This window comes from Mobula hypostoma, chromosome 4, assembly GCF_963921235.1.
Source record: "Mobula hypostoma chromosome 4, sMobHyp1.1, whole genome shotgun sequence".
NCBI lineage: Eukaryota > Metazoa > Chordata > Chondrichthyes > Myliobatiformes > Myliobatidae > Mobula > Mobula hypostoma.
Genome location: NC_086100.1, coordinates 169,874,600 through 169,893,694, shown reverse-complemented (window position 1 = coordinate 169,893,694; position 19,095 = coordinate 169,874,600). Strand labels below are relative to the sequence as shown.

General features: G+C 43.7%; 1 protein-coding gene across 1 annotated transcript in view; it reads right to left on the bottom strand.

Moving 5' to 3' along the window:
* Nucleotides 1–1,072: 1,072 nt before the first annotated feature.
* The window catches only part of cisd2 (CDGSH iron sulfur domain 2), a 32,401-nt gene continuing 14,378 nt past the window's right edge, over nt 1,073–19,095 (bottom strand). Inside the window, exons 2-3 of the mRNA XM_063046975.1 lie at nt 3,022–3,236; nt 1,073–1,375 (exon numbers count right to left, since the gene is read on the bottom strand). Of these exons, the coding sequence (XP_062903045.1) occupies nt 1,286–1,375; nt 3,022–3,236 (305 nt within the window). The 3' untranslated portion in view covers nt 1,073–1,285. The remainder of the gene's footprint in view (nt 1,376–3,021; nt 3,237–19,095) is intronic.

The window sequence follows — 19,095 nt, the reverse complement described above, 5'->3', positions numbered from 1 at the left end:
TGTACAAGGCCCCACTGAACTTGCTGCCTTTCAATCTCCCACAATTTAACACCACTACTTTTCAAATCTCTCCTCAGAGTAGATGTCTATTTTTTTCTGCATTAGGTTCCATCTGCTAGTGCTCGTCCATTCACATTACCCATTCATATCCCAGAGATTTTCTTGCATCTTCCACATACCTACACTGCCACCTAGCAGTAAATTTTGATTTAGCAATGGGCCCTGCTATAATATTGTGAACCCTTACTAGCAGAGTATTAGTTAACCTTTCCTCATTATACAATACTACATCTGAAATAGTCTGTTCTCTCATTGATTCCTTATGCCTGTAGATGACCACATATTCCCTTCCTTTTTACTGTTTCTCAGCTGCATCCAATGTACCTACCGTTCACTATATGCATCCTATCTTGATATCCTATCTATATGCCAGCTGATCAATATCTCTCCTCCACCCCCCCCAGTAATTTTTGATAACCTGTCCACGATACCATCTATTTTACTGACATCTGCAAGCTTACTAACCATTCCTTATATATTCTCAATCAAATTGTTCATATAAATGACCAAACAGATAACAGTGAGCTCAATCCATGTGGCACACCATTATTCACAAGAATCCAATTCAAAGAACAGCCTTTCACCATCACCTCGTGCTCTGTATCTGCAGCAAAAGATTGTGCTGTACAGATTTGCTGCTTGTAAATTCCTGGATTAAAGCCAAGGAAATTAAACCCAAAAATCCATCATAACTGAGAGGTAATTCAGACCACTGATCTATAGGTACAGGGTGGGGTGTATTCATATTGTGATTTTCTGTAATGTGAAGCCATGTAATCTGCTCATGTCAAGAAGTGCAAATTGATTTAAAAAAAACTACCACCCCAGCAACAAATTCCATAAGAGTTCATTTTTATTGTATCCCAGATCTTTTGGCATTAATTTGTGAATTCCAAAAGGGAAAATTTCATTTCCCACAACTGCCATTACATGGGAGTCACCTGCAATTCCTTGCATCTCAATTAGTCAACATAAATTTAGCACAAATTCAAAAGTTCTTAAATAATACTACTTAACTTTAATCATTGATTATTTTAATGAAAAACAAAAGAATGCACTATCACTGTACACCGACAAATTACAACAGATAGATTAGTGACAAAGCTTTACATCTTGTGCAAATTGTTCTGCAAAGATATTTATTGGACTGTTAATATTCAGGACCAGAGTTTAGAAATTTTTTACATCACATAATGAACACATTACGGCACCCATAAAGAAAATGTTATACTTCTTTCTTCTTAATTATCAATGGACCCACGTTATCGCCCGTCAATTCATTGTGCTTGTTGTGAGACCCATCACAAACAGGGAACTAAAAAAAAAGAAAATAAGACCACTCAAATTCATTCCCAGATTCAATACACATTCACAATTTGTTCTAGTATCCAATGTCATAGTAGAGTGTGCTGTGGAATGGAAACATTCCAGTTCACCAGAGTTATCGTCCTTTCATCAATAGAGGCCGCTAACTTTATAATCAACTAAAACCAGTAAATACAGGCAAAAGAATTTCTCACCCACGAAAATTAATAGCAACACACACAAAATGCTGGAGAGACTCGGCAGGTCAGGCGACATCTGTGGAAATGAACAGTCGATGTTTTGGGCTGAGACTCTTCAGGACTGGAAAGGGGCTGGGGGGGGCGGGGAGATGCCAGAATAAAAAGGTGGGGGAGGGGAAGCAGGCCTAGCCAGAAGGTGATAGGTGAAACCAGGTGGGTGGGAAAGATGAAGGATTGGAGAGGAAGGAATCTAATGGGAGGGGAGAGTGGACCATAGAAGAAAGGGAAGGAGGAGGGACCCGGGGAAGGTGATAGGCAGTTGAGAAGAGGCGAGAGGTTAGAGTGGGGAATAGAAGAGGGGAGAGGGAGGGGAAATGAACAGCTTTCTGGAATCCAAATTCTTTGCAATGAGCTGTCATTGTGGTCAGGATAATTAAAAGCAGGTATCATATTATTGAAATACTTAAGACGTATACAAATTGATTTAAACATTTCCTCATTGCCAGAAATCATAAGCTTCAGCTCAGCCACTCAGGCTATATGTATACTGACACAGACCTGGCTCAAATTGAGGACAAGTACTACTGAACACCACCTGTTAGGAAACACGTGTCAACACAAGAGTTCAGACTTTAAATGCATTGACATGACCCTAAATTATGCTGAAATGCCAATGAAGAAATTACTTTTATACAGAAAAGCTTCCCCAGAGCATCCCAAAGATCTGAGCTAATGAAATTACTTGTCAACATCGAAGGCTATTTTTTTCCCAGAAGCAAAGCGCCCTCAAGGAGGCTCCACAAATAGTAAAATACACATTTCTCTCTTTTGATGATGGAAAGAATTTTCTGCCAGATACTGGATTAATTTACATTCACCTAGCCAAGCATTCAAGAGTTCAGGTCTTTTGAAAGGCAGAAGCACCTCAACCTAAAAGACACCATTTTTGTCCACATTTGCTTATAAATAAAAATGGGAGCAGCCACCTCTGGAGAACTGTATTAAGATATAACACTGTTCCTCAAACTATAAACTAGAACAATTTCTAATCACTGCTGGATGTTTGAAACCTGCTCAATCAAATCCAACTGACAAAGAATTGATGCACAGAGAGCTGCAAAGAGTGAAGATGAAAATTTTACTCCATTATGTGGGAAGGGCAGCTGGCTAAGCTCACAAAGTAAACTGTACCTTATCTGTCGCTATCATCACCTTGTATACTGTAACCAAAGTGTGCCATGGTCACTGAGGTTGTTAATATGATCACGTATCCTTATTCCAATCACAAGTAGGGATTCCGTTTTGAGTATTCTCTTGTCTATGCTCTTGAGTGCAAGGGAAACATCTCCAAGCTCAAATGGATAAGCAGGGGCCTTCTCATCTGGTGTATAATGACCATCAGTTCACTGCACATGCACCTCAGCTGGACTGCCCTACAACAGTTGCATATCATTACCGTCTTTGATCGCCAACATCTGCAGTACGCTGCTTTCGTAAACTGCAGGTCCTCAATGTTGATTTCATTCACCACTTTGGGGTTCTCCTTCTGGATCTTTAGATTGATCAAGCTGTCCTTCTGCTGCTTCTTTCGAGGAATGAAAGGTCGAACGGCAAGGTACCCAAGCAGTGCTAGGACTCCAAGAAACGGCAGCAACCGCAGCCATTCTGCAACTGGACGCAAAAAAAGCGAGATTATACCGGGAAAGCAAGATTTTCAGTACCACTGCTCGAAAGAGGCAAAGGCTACAGCAACAGTTAAGAATCCGAGATCCTGAGTTAACATTGCTGTTAAATGATAGTAACTTGTAAGGTGCAGGGTGCAAAACCTGAGAACATTTATGACAAAGAATGTAACCATGCCGCCAACTTGCCCATGCTTGTGAGAATGCCATTTCTTGGCCTGTGGTGAAAGAGGTCACAATTCTTCAATAAGTGATCTAGTGTGGGGAAGATTTTACTTTGGGATGCAAGTCTGGACCTTCACACTGCTTGTTTTCCCTCAATTTGCCCCCCACCCCACTAATTTATTTAAATTTACATCACCTAGTTACTGATTTCACTGCCACAGTAAATACACAGGTGATAACTTTGCATAGGATGTATTCTCAGGAATGGGTCTGCTTAAGGAACTTGTGCTAAAAGGGTCATTATAACAGTATACATATGGAGATGTGTTACTACGAGGACCAGGGTTCTGAAAGCCACCTTCAAATGCCCCAGTGAAATACCCCATAGATCAACGTGGAACAAATATACATTTCTTTGGCTGCACACCTCTCCCTAACAGGGGTTTCTCTATGGTGATAAGCTCAGCAGTTGCTAGCCAATGAGAGCGTGTGCCAGACACAGAGGGGATATAGCAGCTTCCATCACATCCAAATGTCCGTCAACACATACTGAAGGTTCTGCCCATCCTCAACATTAATCCACACTCACCATCACCATGCCCGACAGAATGCAGTCCTGATTCTCACATCTCAGTGCCAAGCATCCACACTGCTCACCCTGTCCCACTTAATACCAATCTCACAGTCTGCTTCTTGGTACCTAGTCATGGGATATTGTTTTGGGGGATGCAAGTGTAAGGCGACACTCTGCAAGTTTCCTGGCACAGCAGCAGCAGCAGACAGGAGTCTGCCTGGTTCCCAGCAGGCCGAGCAGTTGTATTTTCACAAAGTATCAAGGGGGATACATACCCATGGTGTTTGGACATGATAGAGTTAATGAATCAGTGTTCTGTGCAACAATACTAAGCACAATACATTGCAGGATCTTACTGTTCATCCTCTTTGCCATCTCAATTTCATACCAAGAATCACATAGCATGGAAACAGACCCGTCAATCCAACTGGTTCATGCTGACCAGGACATCCCATTTGCCAGCATTTCGCCCATAATCTTACAAATCTTTCCAATCCATGTACTTGTCCAACTGTCTTTTAAAAGTTGTCGTCCCACCTCCTCCAGCAATAACCACTTCCTCCAGCAACTGATTCCACATAAATACCACTCTTTTTTGTGGAAAAATAAAGTTTCCCCTTAAGTTCCTCTTAAATTTTTCCCCACTTTAAATCTATGTCCTCTAGTTCTTGATACCTCAATTTTGGGTGAATAAAATTGAGTGCATTCACCCTCTCTATGCCCCTTCATAATTTTAAACACCTCCATAAGATCACCTTCGTTCTCCTAAAGTCCAAGCCTGTCCAACCTCTCCCGACAATTTGGTATTTCAAGTCCTGATAGCAGCCTCGTAAATATTTTCTTCACTCTTTCCAGCTTAATAATGCCTCCTAGAAGAGCGAACAAAACTGGACGACAATACTCAAAGTGCACTCTCACCGGCATCCTCTACAACTACACCATGACCTCCCAAATTTTATACACAATATGCTCTTTGCCATCTCAATGAAGGTCATGTGCCAAAAGCCTCCTTCACCACCTGACCTGCGATTTCACATTCAGGGAATCATGTACTGTACTCCACGGTCCCTCTGTTCTGTGACCGCCACTGGGGCCCTGCCATTCAATGTGAAAGTCCTACCTAGATTTGACCTCCCAAAATCCAATAACCTCGCATTTACTTTTTTGTTTAGAGATACAGCATGGTAACCAGCCCTTCCAGCTCAATGAGCTTGTGCTGCACAATTTCACCCTACGAACCCGTGCGCCCTTGGAATGTGGGAGGAAACCCAAGCAGCCGGAGAAAACTCACACACTCATAAGGAGAATCTACAAATTCCTTCAGACGAACCGCTATGATACCATTACCTGAACTAAGCTCCACTTACTCAGCTGATCAAGATCCCCCTGCATTTTGCCATCCTTCATTGTCTGCTGTAGCACCTATTTTAGTGTCTTCTGCAAACGTGCTAACCGTGCCTTGTAGTGCATTCTTACCCAAATTGTTGATACAGATGATGAACAACAACTGGCCCAGCACCGAGCCCTAAAGCACACCATTAGTCAAGGGCCTCCAGTCCAAGAATCAACCTTCTACCATCGCCCTTCGCTTTCTACCATCAAGCTAATTGTATATCCAATTAGCCAGCTCTCCACAGATCCATGTGATCTAACCTTCCAAAGCAGGCTACTACGTGGAACCTTAAAGGCTTTAATACAGTCCATATAAACTACGTCTACCGCTGTCCTCATCAAAAAACTCAAGTTCATAAGACATGTTTGCCTATGTACAAAGCCGTGTTCACTACCCTGAATTAACCATTCCTTCCAGGATCCCTCAGAATCTTCTCCAGTAACTTACTTACCATAGAAATTAGACTTACTGGCCTACAGCTTCCATGTTTTTCTTTGCCATCCTTCCTAATTAAGGGCATAACATTTGCTACCCTTCAGTCAACCAGTACTTCATCCATGGCTATCAATGTTGCAAATATTTCAGCTAGGGCTCCCAAAATTTCTTGTCCAGCTTGTTCCTAGATAAACCTGGTCAGGCCCTGGAGATTTGTCAACCTTCATACATTCTAAGACTTCCAGCACCTCCCTTACTGTAATGCAAGCCATCTCCTAGACCACCCTACATATACTTTTTCTAGCTCAGAAGCCTTTATGGCTTTCACCACAGTAAAACCTTAAGCAGAAAGAGTCATTAAGAAACTTGTCTATTTCCTGTGTGTTTGAGCCACTCTCTTCTCTTTTAATAATAGAGATAATAAAATCTTTTTTGATTTCCCTTAATCTTCTCAGCTAGATTTATCTCACGTCTCCATTTTTTATCCCTCTCCCAATTTCCTTCTTGAGTATACTTCTGCATCCCCAATACTCCTCCAGGGACAAACAAGAAACAGTCTGCAAATGCTGGAAATTCGAGCAACACAGTCAAGATGCCGGAGGAACTCAGCAGGCCAGGCAGCATCTATGGAAAAAAGTACGGTCAACGTTTCAGGCTGAAACCCTTCAGCAGGACTGGAGAAAAAAAGCTGAAGAGTAAATTTGAAAGGTGGGGGGAGGGGAGAGAGAAACACCAAGCGATAGGTGAAACTTGGGGGGGGGTAATGAATCAAAGAGCGAGGAAGTTGATGGGTGAAAGAGACAGAAGGCCATGGAAGAAAGAAAAAAGGAGGAGGGAGGAGCAGAGGGAGGTGATGAGTGAGCAAGGAGATAAGGCGAGAAAGATGGGCATGGGGAATTGTGGGGGGGGAAGGGAGAAGAGGCATTACTGAAAGTTTGAGAAATTGATGTTCATGCCATCAGATTGGAGGCTACCCAAAAGGAATATAAGGTGTTGTTCCTCCAACCTAAGTGCGGCCTTATCCTGACAGTGGAGGAGGCCATGGATGGACATATCGGAATGGGAATGGGAAGTGGAACTAAAATGAGTGGCCACTGGGAGATCCCACTTGTTCTGGCGGATGGAGCATAGATGCTCGGCGAAGTTGGGTCTCACTGATATACAAGAGGTCACATGGGGAGCACCAAACACAGTATATCACCCCAAAAGACTCACAGGTGAAGTGTTGCCTCACCTGGAAGTTGGAGTCATTACTGTGTTCAGTGCTCCCAAAAATTTTATCTCTGAGCTCTAATGTGACATTTACCTTAATTAAAAATACAACTGTACCTTTCTTATTTCTGCCTCAGTCCTGCCTAAAGTACCGGAACCCCAGAACACTGAGTTGTAAGTCCTGTCCTTTCCTTAGCCATGTTTCTATAATGGATATAACATTCAGCTCCATGTAGCTAAGCCCTATGTTCATCTACCTCAGCTGCCAGACCTTTTCCAATGAAATAACTGCAGTATAATCCAACAGGCTCTTCTCACTCCTGGCCATTCCCCTACCTGTCATGCCTATTCAACTTGCTGTCATTGACTTCTGCATCACTTTACAGCAGGGGTCCCCAACCTTTCTTGCACCGCGGACTGGTTTAATATTGACAATATTCTTGCGGACCGGGTGATGGGTGGGGGGGGTGTACAAGTTCAACAGTGTGTGACAGGGAATGAGGAAAGGTGCAGCTGACTCATATCGCCAAATCATATTGTTTCTTCATGGCCCGGTAGCGCATCTTTGCGGCCCGGTGGTTGGGGACCACTGCTTTACAGCCTCTCATTTTCTTCTCCGATGCTTGGAATTTCCACTCATCACCCTAGTAGTACTAGCAAATCTGCTTGATAGTATCACACATCAAAGTTGCTGGTGAACACAGCAGGCCAGGCAGCATCTCTAGGAAGAGGTACAGTCGACGTTTCAGGCCGAGACCCTTCGTCAGGGTTAGTATATATATAGAAGTCACCTTTTCCCCACCAGACACCACAATGTTCTAAAAATCCGAATCCCTACACCCTTATACCAACTTTGTAGCCACACAGTTATTTGCCACCTTCTCCTTTTCTTACCCTCACTAGCACACAATACCGATAATCCAGAGGTCCGGCTTTGTAACTTTGTCCTAGCTCCCTATATTCACTCTTCAGGATCTCATCCTTTTCTCTATCTGTCATTTGTGCTAACATGTACAATGCCTCCCGGCTGCTCACCCTCCATTTCAGTATGTTCTATAGCCACTTGGGGCCAGCTGGTACAAAGGAGACAATCAATCATTTCAGAGTTCCCACTGAGGTCACAGAATCTTCTGTCCACTCCTAACCCCACCGAACTATTGAGTTCTATTTCTATTCTAATCTTTCCCCACTGAACCTCAAAGGCAGTCCTGGTGCCACAGACCAGGCTACTGCTGACTTCACCCGAACAGTCATCCACCATCGTGCCCCCAGGAGTATCCAAAATGGTATACTTGTTTGAAGGGTACAGCCACCAGGAGAATTTTGCCCTATCGGTATACTCCCTTTCCTGGTGGTCACCAAACTATTTTCTATTGACCACCTCACTAAAACTCTATATTTTGCCTACATACCTATGAAACTCTCAGAACCTCTGATGATTCTGAGTGCATCCAGCTCCAACTCCTTCATGTGGAGTCTTAGGAAGAGGAACATATCACATACATGAGAGAACACAAGCATTGATATTTGAATGGCCTAGGCAAACAATTAGTATTCCTGAAGTGAAGCTCAGCTCAGAATGACTCTCAGCTGCTGGATCTGACCAGCAGGAACTTAAGCCACAGAGATCTCCAGGCTTTGCTCGCTTTTAAGTTGACCATCTAACTTTGATTGAAACATCGAGGTGTATGTTGAGGAAGATTGAACCGTTGAGGCAAATGCTGAAGGCGAGCGAGTGTTCAGTGCCGATGACCTGCTTCGCGCTGTGCTGCGATGGACCTCTTGCCCAATAAGGTGTCAGAGTGTGACCACCTATCGCTCGCCAGACAAGGTGGCTGTGGGTGACAGCCTGTCTCCCTAGCTACTCTGCCTCTGTTCGAGTGGTCTCCCTCTATTGTGGAGAATCCTCTGTAGAGGATGTTACTGAAGTCCTGAGATTTAATGGTTTTATGTACCGGACCAGTCTTTTTTTTTGTCTTTTGGATTCTGTGCTTTCACGTGATTTGTAAGCTTTTGTGTGTGTGGGGAGGGTTGGGGTTTGATGTTCTCGCAGTTCACCCGAATTGTTCTTTTTTTCTGTTTGGGGCGGGGTGTGGTTGATGGCCTTGCTGTCACTGCATGATTTAAATTTGGGGTGATTTTTCTTTGAATGACTTCCATGGTTTTCTTTGTTTCATGGCTATTTGGAGAAGGTGTATCTTAGAGTTGTATACTGCATACATACTTTGATAATAAATGAACCTCTGAACCCTTAGAAGTTAAACGTCTATTCACCTTCCCACAAGGACGAAACAGGCCCAACTATAACTTCAGCAACATACATCAAAGTTGCTGGTGAACGCAGCAGGCCAGGCAGCATCTCTAGGAAGAGGTACAGTCGACGTTTCAGGCCGAGACTCTTCGTCAGGACTAACTGAAGGAAGAGTGAGTAAGAGATTTGAAAGTGGGAGGGGGAGGGGGAGATCCAAAATGATAGGAAAAGACAGGAGGGGGAGGGATGGAGCCAAGAGTTGGACAGGTGATTGGCAAAAGGGATATGAGAGGATCATGGGACAGGAGGTCCAGGGAGAAAGACAAGGGGTGGGGACCCAGAGGATGGGCAAGGGGTATAGTCAGAGGGACAGAGGGAGAAAAAGGAGAGTGAGAGAAAAAATGTGTATAAAAATAAATAACGGATGGGGTACGAGGGGGAGGTGGTGCATTAGCGGAAGTTAGAGAAGTCGATGTTCATGCCATCAGGTTGGAGGCTACCCAGATGAAATATAAGGTGTTGTTCCTCCAACCTAAGTGTGGCTTCATCTTTACAGTAGAGGAGGCCGTGGATAGACATGTCAGAATGGGAATGGGATGTGGAATTAAAATGTGTGGCCACTGGGAGATCCTGCTTTCTCTGGCGGACAGAGTGTAGGTGTTCAGCAAAGCGGTCTCCCAGTCTGCGTCGGGTCTCGCCAATATATAGAAGGCCACATCGGGAGCACCGGACGCAGTATATCACCCCAGCCGACTCACAAGTGAAGTGTCGCCTCACCTGGAAGGACTGTTTGGGGCCCTGAATGGTGGTAAGGGAGGAAGTGTAAGGGCATGTGTAGCACTTGTTCCGCTTACAAGGATAAGTGCCAGGAGGGAGATCAGTGGGGAGGGATAGGGGGGACGAATGGACAAGGGAGTCGCGTAGGCAGCGATCCATGTGGAAAGGGGGGGGGAGGGAGGGAAAGATGTGCTTAGTGGTGGGATCCCATCGGAGGTGGCGGAAGTTACAGAGAATATGTTGGACCCGGAGGCTGGTGGGGTGGTAGGTGAGGACCAGGGGAACCCTATTCCTGGTGGGGTGGCGGGAGGATGGAGTGAGAGCAGATATACGTGAAATGGGGAGATGCATTTGAGAGCAGAGTTGATAGTGGAGGAAGGGAAGCCCCTTTCTTTAAAAAAGGAGGACATCTCCCTCGTCCTAGAATGAAAAGCCTCATCCTGAGAGCAGATGCGGCGGAGACGGAGGAACTGCCAGAAGGGGATGGCGTTTTTGCAAGAGACAGGGTGAGAAGAGGAATAGTCCAGATAGCTGTGAGAGTCAGTAGGTTTATAGTAGACATCAGTGGATAAGCTGTCTCCAGAGACAGAGACAGAAAGATCTAGAAAGGGGAGGGAGGTGTCGGAAATGAACCAGGTAAACCTGAAGGCAGGGTGAAAGTTGGAGGCAAAGTTAATAAAGTCAATGAGCTCTGCATGCGTGCAGGAAGCAGCGCCAATGCAGTCGTAGATGTAGCGAAGGAAATGTGGGGGACAGATACCAGAATAGGCAGGGAACATAGATTGTTCCACAAAGCCAACAAAAAGGCAGGCATAGCTAGGACCCATACGGGTGCCCTTAGCTACACCTTTAGTTTAGAGGAAGTGGGAGGAGCCAAAGGAGAAATTATTAAGAGTAAGGACTAATTCCGCTAGACGGAGCAGAGTGGTGGTAGAGGGGAACTGATTAGGTCTGGAATCCAAAAAGAAGCGGAGAGCTTTGAGACCTTCCTGATGGGGGATGGAAGTATATAGGGTCTGGACATCCATGGTGAAAATAAAGCGGTGGGGGCCAGGGAACTTAAAATCATCGAAAAGTTTTAGAGCGTGAGAAGTATCACGAACATAGGTAGGAAGGGATTGAACAAGAGGGGATAAAACCGTGTCAAGGTAACCTGGACATGACCAGGATAAAACCTGATGGCATGTCGTAATGACATGTCTATCCACGGCCTCCTCTACTGTAAAGATGAAGCCACACTCAGGTTGGAGGAACAACACCTTATATTCCCTCTGGGTAGCCTCCAACCTGATGGCATGTCGTAAGGATCGCTCCCTACGCGACTCCCTTGTCCATTCGTCCCCCCCATCCCTCCCCACTGATCTCCCTCCTGGCACTTATCCTTGTAAGCGGAACAAGTGCTACACATGACCTTACACTTCCTCCCTTACCACCATTCAGGGCCCCAAACAGTCCTTCCAGGTGAGGCAACACTTCACCCGTAAGTCGGCTGGGGTGATATACTGCGTCCGGTGCTCCCGATGTGGCCTTCTATATATTGGCGAGACCCGACGCAGACTGGGAGATCGCTTTGCTGAACACCTACGCTCTGTCCGCCACAGAAAGCAGGATCTCCCAGTGGCCACACATTTTAATTCTGCATCCCATTCCCATTCTGACATGTCTATCCACGGCCTCCTCTACTGTAAAGATGAAGCCACACTCAGGTTGGAGGAACAACACCTTATATTCCGTCTCAGTAGCCTCCAACCTGATGGCATGAACATTGACTTCTCTAACTTCCGCTAATGCCCCCCCTCCCTCTCGTACCCCATCTGTTATTTCTTTTTATATATACACACATTCTTTCTCTCACTCTCCTTTTTCTCCCTCTGTCCCTCTGACTATACCCCTTGCCCACCCTCTGGGTCCCCCCGCCTCTTGTCTTTCTTCCCGGACCTCCTGTCCCATGATCCTCTCGTATCCTCTTTGCCAATCACCTGTCCATCCCTCCCCCTCCTGTCTTCTCCTATCATTTTGGATCTCCCCCTCCCACTTTCAAATCTCTTACTAACTCTTCCTTCAGTTAGTCCCGACGAAGGGTCTCGGCCTGAAATGTCGACTGTACCTCTTCCTGGAGATGCTGCCTGGCCTGCTGCGTTCACCAGCAACTTTGATGTGTGTTGCTTGAATTTCCAGCATCTGCAGAATTCCTGTTGTTTCCAACTATAACTTTCTTCTTCTCCATAGAAAACCCACAAAATATTAAAATGTGCAACTAGAAATTCTGTATCCAGCCCTCAAATTCCTGAAATATCCATAAACAAAATAAAGCAATGCTTAGAAATTAGAAATGACAAAATACAACTCAGGAACCCTTCAAGAGGTCAAACAGAAGAATAAAGCAAATGAGAAAAAGCAATTAACAGTTCACACTGACAACATTGTCAGTGGTTGCAAGAAATGCTGCATCCTTTACTCCTTTCTTCACACAACCAAGAGCACGCTGAATATCATCATCATCATCATCATCATCAGCTGCCGTGCCCAATTTGAGCTTTGACTGCCATGGCCCACACACTGTTTCGGGTCAAGTGGATCAATTCATTGGTATTCATTTCCAATTCTCTAGCTGCTGTCGCCATCATCATCTGTCTTTTGTCTTCCTCTTGCTTTCTTCCCTTCAATCTTTCCCATAATTACCGTGCATTCTAACTCCTCTTTCCTAATCACATGTCCATAAGACCATAAGACAAAGGAGCAGAAGTAGGCCATTCAGCCCATCGAGTCTGCTCCGCCATTTTATCATGAGCTGATCCATTTTATCCTATTTAGTCCCACTGCCCTGCCTTCTCACCATAACCTTTGATGCCCTGGCTACGCAGATACCTATCAATCTCTGCCTTAAATACACCCAATGACTTGGCCTCCACTGCTGCCCGTGGCAACAAATTCCATAGATTCACCGCCCTCTGACTAAAAAAATTTCTTGGCATTTCTGTTCTGAATGGGCGCCCTTCAATCCTTAAGTCATGCCCTCTCGTACTAGACTCCCCCATCATGGGAAACAACTTTGCCACATTCACTCTGTCCATGCCTTTCAACATTCAAAATGTTTCTATGAGGTCTCCCCTCATTCTTCTAAACTCCAAGAAATACAGTCCAAGAGCGGACAAACGTTCCTCATATGTTAACCCTCTCATTCCCGGAATCATTCTAGTGAATCTTCTCTGTACCCTCTCCAACGTCAGCACATCCTTTCTTAAATAAGCAGACCAAAACTGCCCACAGTACTCCAAGTGAGGTCTCACCAGCGCCTTATAGAGCCTCAACATCACATCCCTGCTCCTATACTCTATTCCTCTAGAAATGAATGCCAACATTGCATTCGCCTTCTTCACCACTGACTCAACCTGGAGGTTAACTTTAAGGGAATCCTGTACGAGGACTCCCAAGTCCCGTTGCATCTCAGAACTTTGAATTCTTTCCCCATTTAAATAATAGTCTGGCCGTTTATTTTTTTCTGCCAAAGTGCATAACCATACACTTTCCAACATTGTACTTCATTTGCCACTTCTTTGCCCATTCTTCCAATCAATCCAAGTCTCTCTGCAGACTCTCTGTTTTCTCAGCACTACCGGCCCCTCCACCTATCTTTGTATCGTCAGCAAACTTAGCCACAAAGCCATCTATTCCATAATCCAAATCGTTGATGTACAATGTAAAAAGAAGCGGCCCCAACACTGATCCCTGTGGAACACCACTGGTAACCGGCAGCCAACCAGAATAGGATCCCTTTATTCCCACTCTCTGTTTCCTGCCAATCAGCCAATGCTCTATCCACGTATGTAACTTTCCTGTAATTCCATGGGCTGTTATCTTGTTAAGTAGCCTTATGTGTGGCACCTTGTCAAAGGCCTTCTGAAAATCCAAATATACAACATCCATGGCATCTCCCTTGTCTAGCCTACTGGTAATTTCCTCAAAAAATTGTAATAGGTTTGTCAGGCAGGATTTTCCTTTAAGGAATCCATGCTGAGTTCTGCCTATCTTGTCATATGCCTCCAGGTACTCTGTAACCTCAGCCTTGACAATCGACTCCAACAACTTCCTAACCACCGACGTCAAGCTAACAGGTCTATAATTTCCCTTTTGCTTCCTTGCCCCCTTCTTAAATAGCGGAGTGACATTTGCAATCTTCCAGTTTTCCAGAACCATGCCAGAATCTATCGACTTTTGAAAGATCATCGCTAATGCCTCCACAATCTCCACAGCTACTTCCTTCAGAACATGAGGGTGCATTCCATCTGGTCCAGGAGATTTATCGACCTTTAGCCTATTCAGCTTCCTGAGTACTTTCTCTGTTGTAATTGTGACTGCACACACTTCTCTTCCCTGCTACCCTTGAGTGTCCGGTATCCTGCTGTCTTCCTCAGTGAAGACTGATGCAAAATACTTGTTCAGTTCCTCTGCCATCTCCTCATCTCCCATTACAATTTCTCCAGTATCATTTTCTATCGGTCCTATCTACTCTTACCTGTCTTTTACTCTTTATATACTTGAAAAAGCTTTTAGTATCCTCTTTGATATTACTTGCTAGTTTCCTTTCATAGTTAATCTTTTCTCTCTTAATGACCTTCTTGGTTTCCTTTTGTAAGGTTTTAAAAACTTCCCAATCCTCTATCTTCCCACTAGTTTTTGCTTCCTTGTATGCCCTCTCCTTTGCTTTAACTTTGGCTTTGACTTCTCTTGTCAACCACAGTTGCATCCTTTTTCCACTCGAAAATTTCTTCTTTTTTGGAATATACCTGTCTTGCACATTCCTCATTTCTCGCATAAACTCCAGCCACTGCTGCTCTGCCGTCTTTCCTGCCAGTGTCTCTTTCCAGTCAACTTTGGCCAGTTCCTCTCTCATGCCACTGTAATTTCCTTTACTCCACTGAAACACCGACACATCAGATTTCGGCTTCTCTTTTTCTAATTTCACAGTGAACTCAATCATGTTATGATCACTGCCTCCTAAGGGTTCCTTCACCTCAATCTCTCCAATCACCTCCGGTTCATTACACAATACCCAATGCAGTACAGCCGATCCCCTAGTGGGCTCAACAACAAGCTGTTCTAAAAAGCCATCTCGCAGACATTCTACAAATTCTCTCTCTTGAGATCCAGTGCCGACCTGATTTTTCCAATCTACTCGCATGTTAAAATCCCCCACAATTATCATAACACTGCCCTTCTGACAAGCCTTTTCTATTTCCAGTTGTAATTTGTAGTCCACATCACTGCAGCTGTTTGGAGGCCTCTCAATAACTGCCATCAGGGTCCTTTTACCCCTGCTATTCCTTAGCTCAACCCATAAAGATTCTGCACCTTCCGATCCTATATCACCTCTTTCTAATGATTTAATATCATTTCTTACCAATAAAGCCACACCTCCCCCTCTGCCTACCTTCCTATCCTTCCGATACACCGTGTATCCTTGGACGTTCAGCTCCCAGAGACATGCATCCTGTAGCCAGTGATGGCCACAATATCATACCTGCCAATCTGTAGCTGTACAACAAGATCATCCACCTTATTCCTTATGCTGCGTGCATTTAAGTACAACACCTTAAGACCAGTATTTGATACTTTTTGTCCAATGAAGTTACGTTGCCTTCTCATGATCTCATACATCATTTCTCTTTTTGTGTTTGCTCTGTTCATGACCTCCTCGTTAGATATTCGTTTCGTCCATGATATTCTTTGCATCCTCCTCAAAAACCACATCTCTGCTGCTTCAATTCGTTTCCTCACGTTACTAGATATTGTCCAACATCCTGATCCATATAAAATAACTGGATAAACGTAACATTTCAGTACTCTGAGGCCTGTTTCATGGAATCACTGTAGTCAGAAATCAGCTCAGGGCAATAGATTGCTGGCCTTAATCCTCTTAAATCCTTCAAGAGCAACTAGCTTTTCCTTCTCCTACAGAGCTGCCACTTTAATATTATATGCAATTTAAACCAGAGAGAGAGAGAGAAAATGAAATCTACACCCTTGTGGAACCTACAATTTAATGCTCCCTCTCTTAAAAGCATTATGTGCTTAATCCACGGTGTGATCCAAGAATTTAGCCTCTGCGTAATTCCTATGAAAGGCATAAACCCAAGCTATTAAGGCTCAAGTTAATTTTGCGGTAATTTCAAGTTAATCTCATTTAAATATAGCTCTGTGTTTGGATAATGCAACTTCATTTACCACAACTTTTGGGATATTTGCCATCCGATGCTTGGCTCATTAACACACTAAAACAGCAAAATGCAGAGCCAGATGAAAAATACAACAGTTATTTCAACATTTCCTCAGCTCTACATTGGCTAACCTTCCAGACTACCTTGTTAAACATGACATGTAGTTTCAACTATCATAATCTTACATTGTAAGAAAAATGCAATGCCCTGAACTGCACAGGCAAATTAGTTCCCGGTATTTTCACTGAATTTGATTGTTAATCCAGAAACAACTGTAATCCACACACCAGAACAGGGTTCAGTGTTATTAGTCGGCATGCTTCTTGGATTCTCAGGATCTGCTCAGGTATTAATTTTACCATTAAAATCCAGTAATTAAGCTCTGTTGAGGTAAAATATGTCTGGACAGACAAGAATCAATCTGTGGGTTTTCCATGGATATTTAACTCAAAACATCGAAATGACTTATTCCTGTGCTGTATCAATCAGTACGGGTCAGTAAGTCCTGTTCACTTTCAGCAAGCAGAAGTGTATGGGCAGGAAGTCTGAAGGGACTGACAAGTTGGGACTTGACACCAAGCCCCAGGGTTAATCAGGAGTGATGCCATGGACCCGAGGATGTCAGTGGACTGAACCTACAGTGAGGTCAGAAGAGGTAACCTTGTGACAGATGTGGGTGGACAATTATTTCAAAGTCATACAAGACACAATTGTTGTCAACAACCAAAAGGGAGATGGTCTTGAACTTGAGCCAGCAGTTCCATAACAAACACCAGGTAACTATAATGTAAGACTTGGCTTGTTCCTGACAAACTCAAACCTGTTCAGCCAAGTCATAGAACACTACAGCACAGAAACTGTCCCTTTATCCCATCTAACCCGTGGCAAACTATTAATCTGCCTAGTCCCATTAACCTTCACTTGGTTAATAGCCCTCCATTCCCCTTCCATCTATATACCTATCCAAATTTCTCTTAAACACTGAAATCAAGTCTGATTCCACCACTTCCACTGGCAACTCATTTTAAACTCTCAACGTCCTGAGTGAAATTCCTTCTCAGGTTCCCCGTACACATTTCACCTTTCACACTTAAACAATGACCTCTAGTCTAGTCTCACCCACCGTCAGTCGAAAAAGCCTGCTTGTACTTACTCTCATCTATACCATTCATAACTTTATATACCCCTGTCAAACCTCCCCTCCTTCTCCTACACTCCAGGGAATGAAGTCCTAATCTATCCAATATTTCCCTATAATTTGGGTCCTCCAGCCTGGCAACATCCTTATAAAATTTCTCTGCACTCTTTCAATCCTTTTGGTAAATGACCAGAACTGCACACAATATTCCAAATTAGACCTCATCAATGTCTTATATAACTTCATCATTAACACTCTACTGTACTCAAAATGTTGATTTTTGAAGGCCAATATGCCAAACGCTTTCTTTAAGACCCTATGTACCTGTGATGCCACTGGAATTATGGATCTGCATTCCCAGATCCCTCTGTTCCACCTCATTCTTCAGCGTCCTACCCTGGTTTGTCCTCCCAATTGACTGAATTAAATTTCATCTGCTATCTTTCAGCCCATTTTTCCAGCTGATACAGATCTCACTGCAAGCTTTTATAGCTTTCCTCACAGTCCATTACACCCCCAATCTTCGTGTCATCTGCAAATTTGCTGATCCAGTTTACCAGATTGTTGGTATATATGACAAACTACAACTGACCCAGCACTGATACCTGTTGCACACCACTAGTCACAGGCAACCCATCTACTACCACTCTCTGGCTTCTTCTGCGAAGCTAATGTCTAATCCAGTTTACTACCTCATCCTGAATGCCAGGTGACTGAACCTTCTTGATAACCTCCCATGTGGGATCTTGTTAAAGTTCTTGTTAAAGTGTTAAAACTCATGTAGACAATATCCAGTGCTTTGTCTTCATTAACTTTCCTGCTAAGTTCCTTGAAAAATTCTACAAAATTGGTTAGACACGACCTACCGCAAACAAAGCCATGTTGATTCAATAGACTCTACATCAAGTCCTGGGGCTGTACAGAAGCTGGATGCAGTACATCTGGGCTTCAGACCTGACCAGTGATGGCTGACCTATGGAAAATGGCCCCTTTCCTCCAGATGAGAAAAAAATAAAGCAGACTTTTTCTTCACATAATTTTACATTTTTAATAAAGTGTAAATCTTCAAAAAAGGGTTTTTTTTTAAATATAAAATAACTTTACATCAATCCACCTAAACAATACATATGGCTCTGAACAGCAGCATTCAAAGGTAATAGGATCACCACAGCCACTACCCAAGATCAGTGGCAGCAGAGTAATCAGACCAAAGGTTGGACATGGATACCTAGCAGTGTAAACTGAAACAAGAACAATCCAATCCAACTGCTTCAGCAGATTTAAAATTCATTTCCTGAATGTCACCAGCAAGACCAGAATTTACTGCCCCTCTCTAATTACATTTTAGAAAGTGGGAGTGGTCAACACTGTCCCCTCAAAACTGTCTCTTGCCATCAGCTTGGATTTTCTTTTATATAATGTTTTATAAAAGCGCTGCGCAGTTTTCAGGCCATATAAAAATATTCTGCTCAGAGCAATGCTTGGTCCGTGCAACTGTTTAAAAAAAATTAGAGAATATGTTGTTAGTCAGCAAACTTCTTGAACCAGAGATTTCTGCTGAATCAATATTTGGATGGAGGATATTTCACTTCACCTAGAACTGGTTGCTGGATGAGCAACATCATGCTTTAGAGTTTAGACAGTGAAGAAGCCAAGAGATTGCACTGACTCAACGCTACATGGAA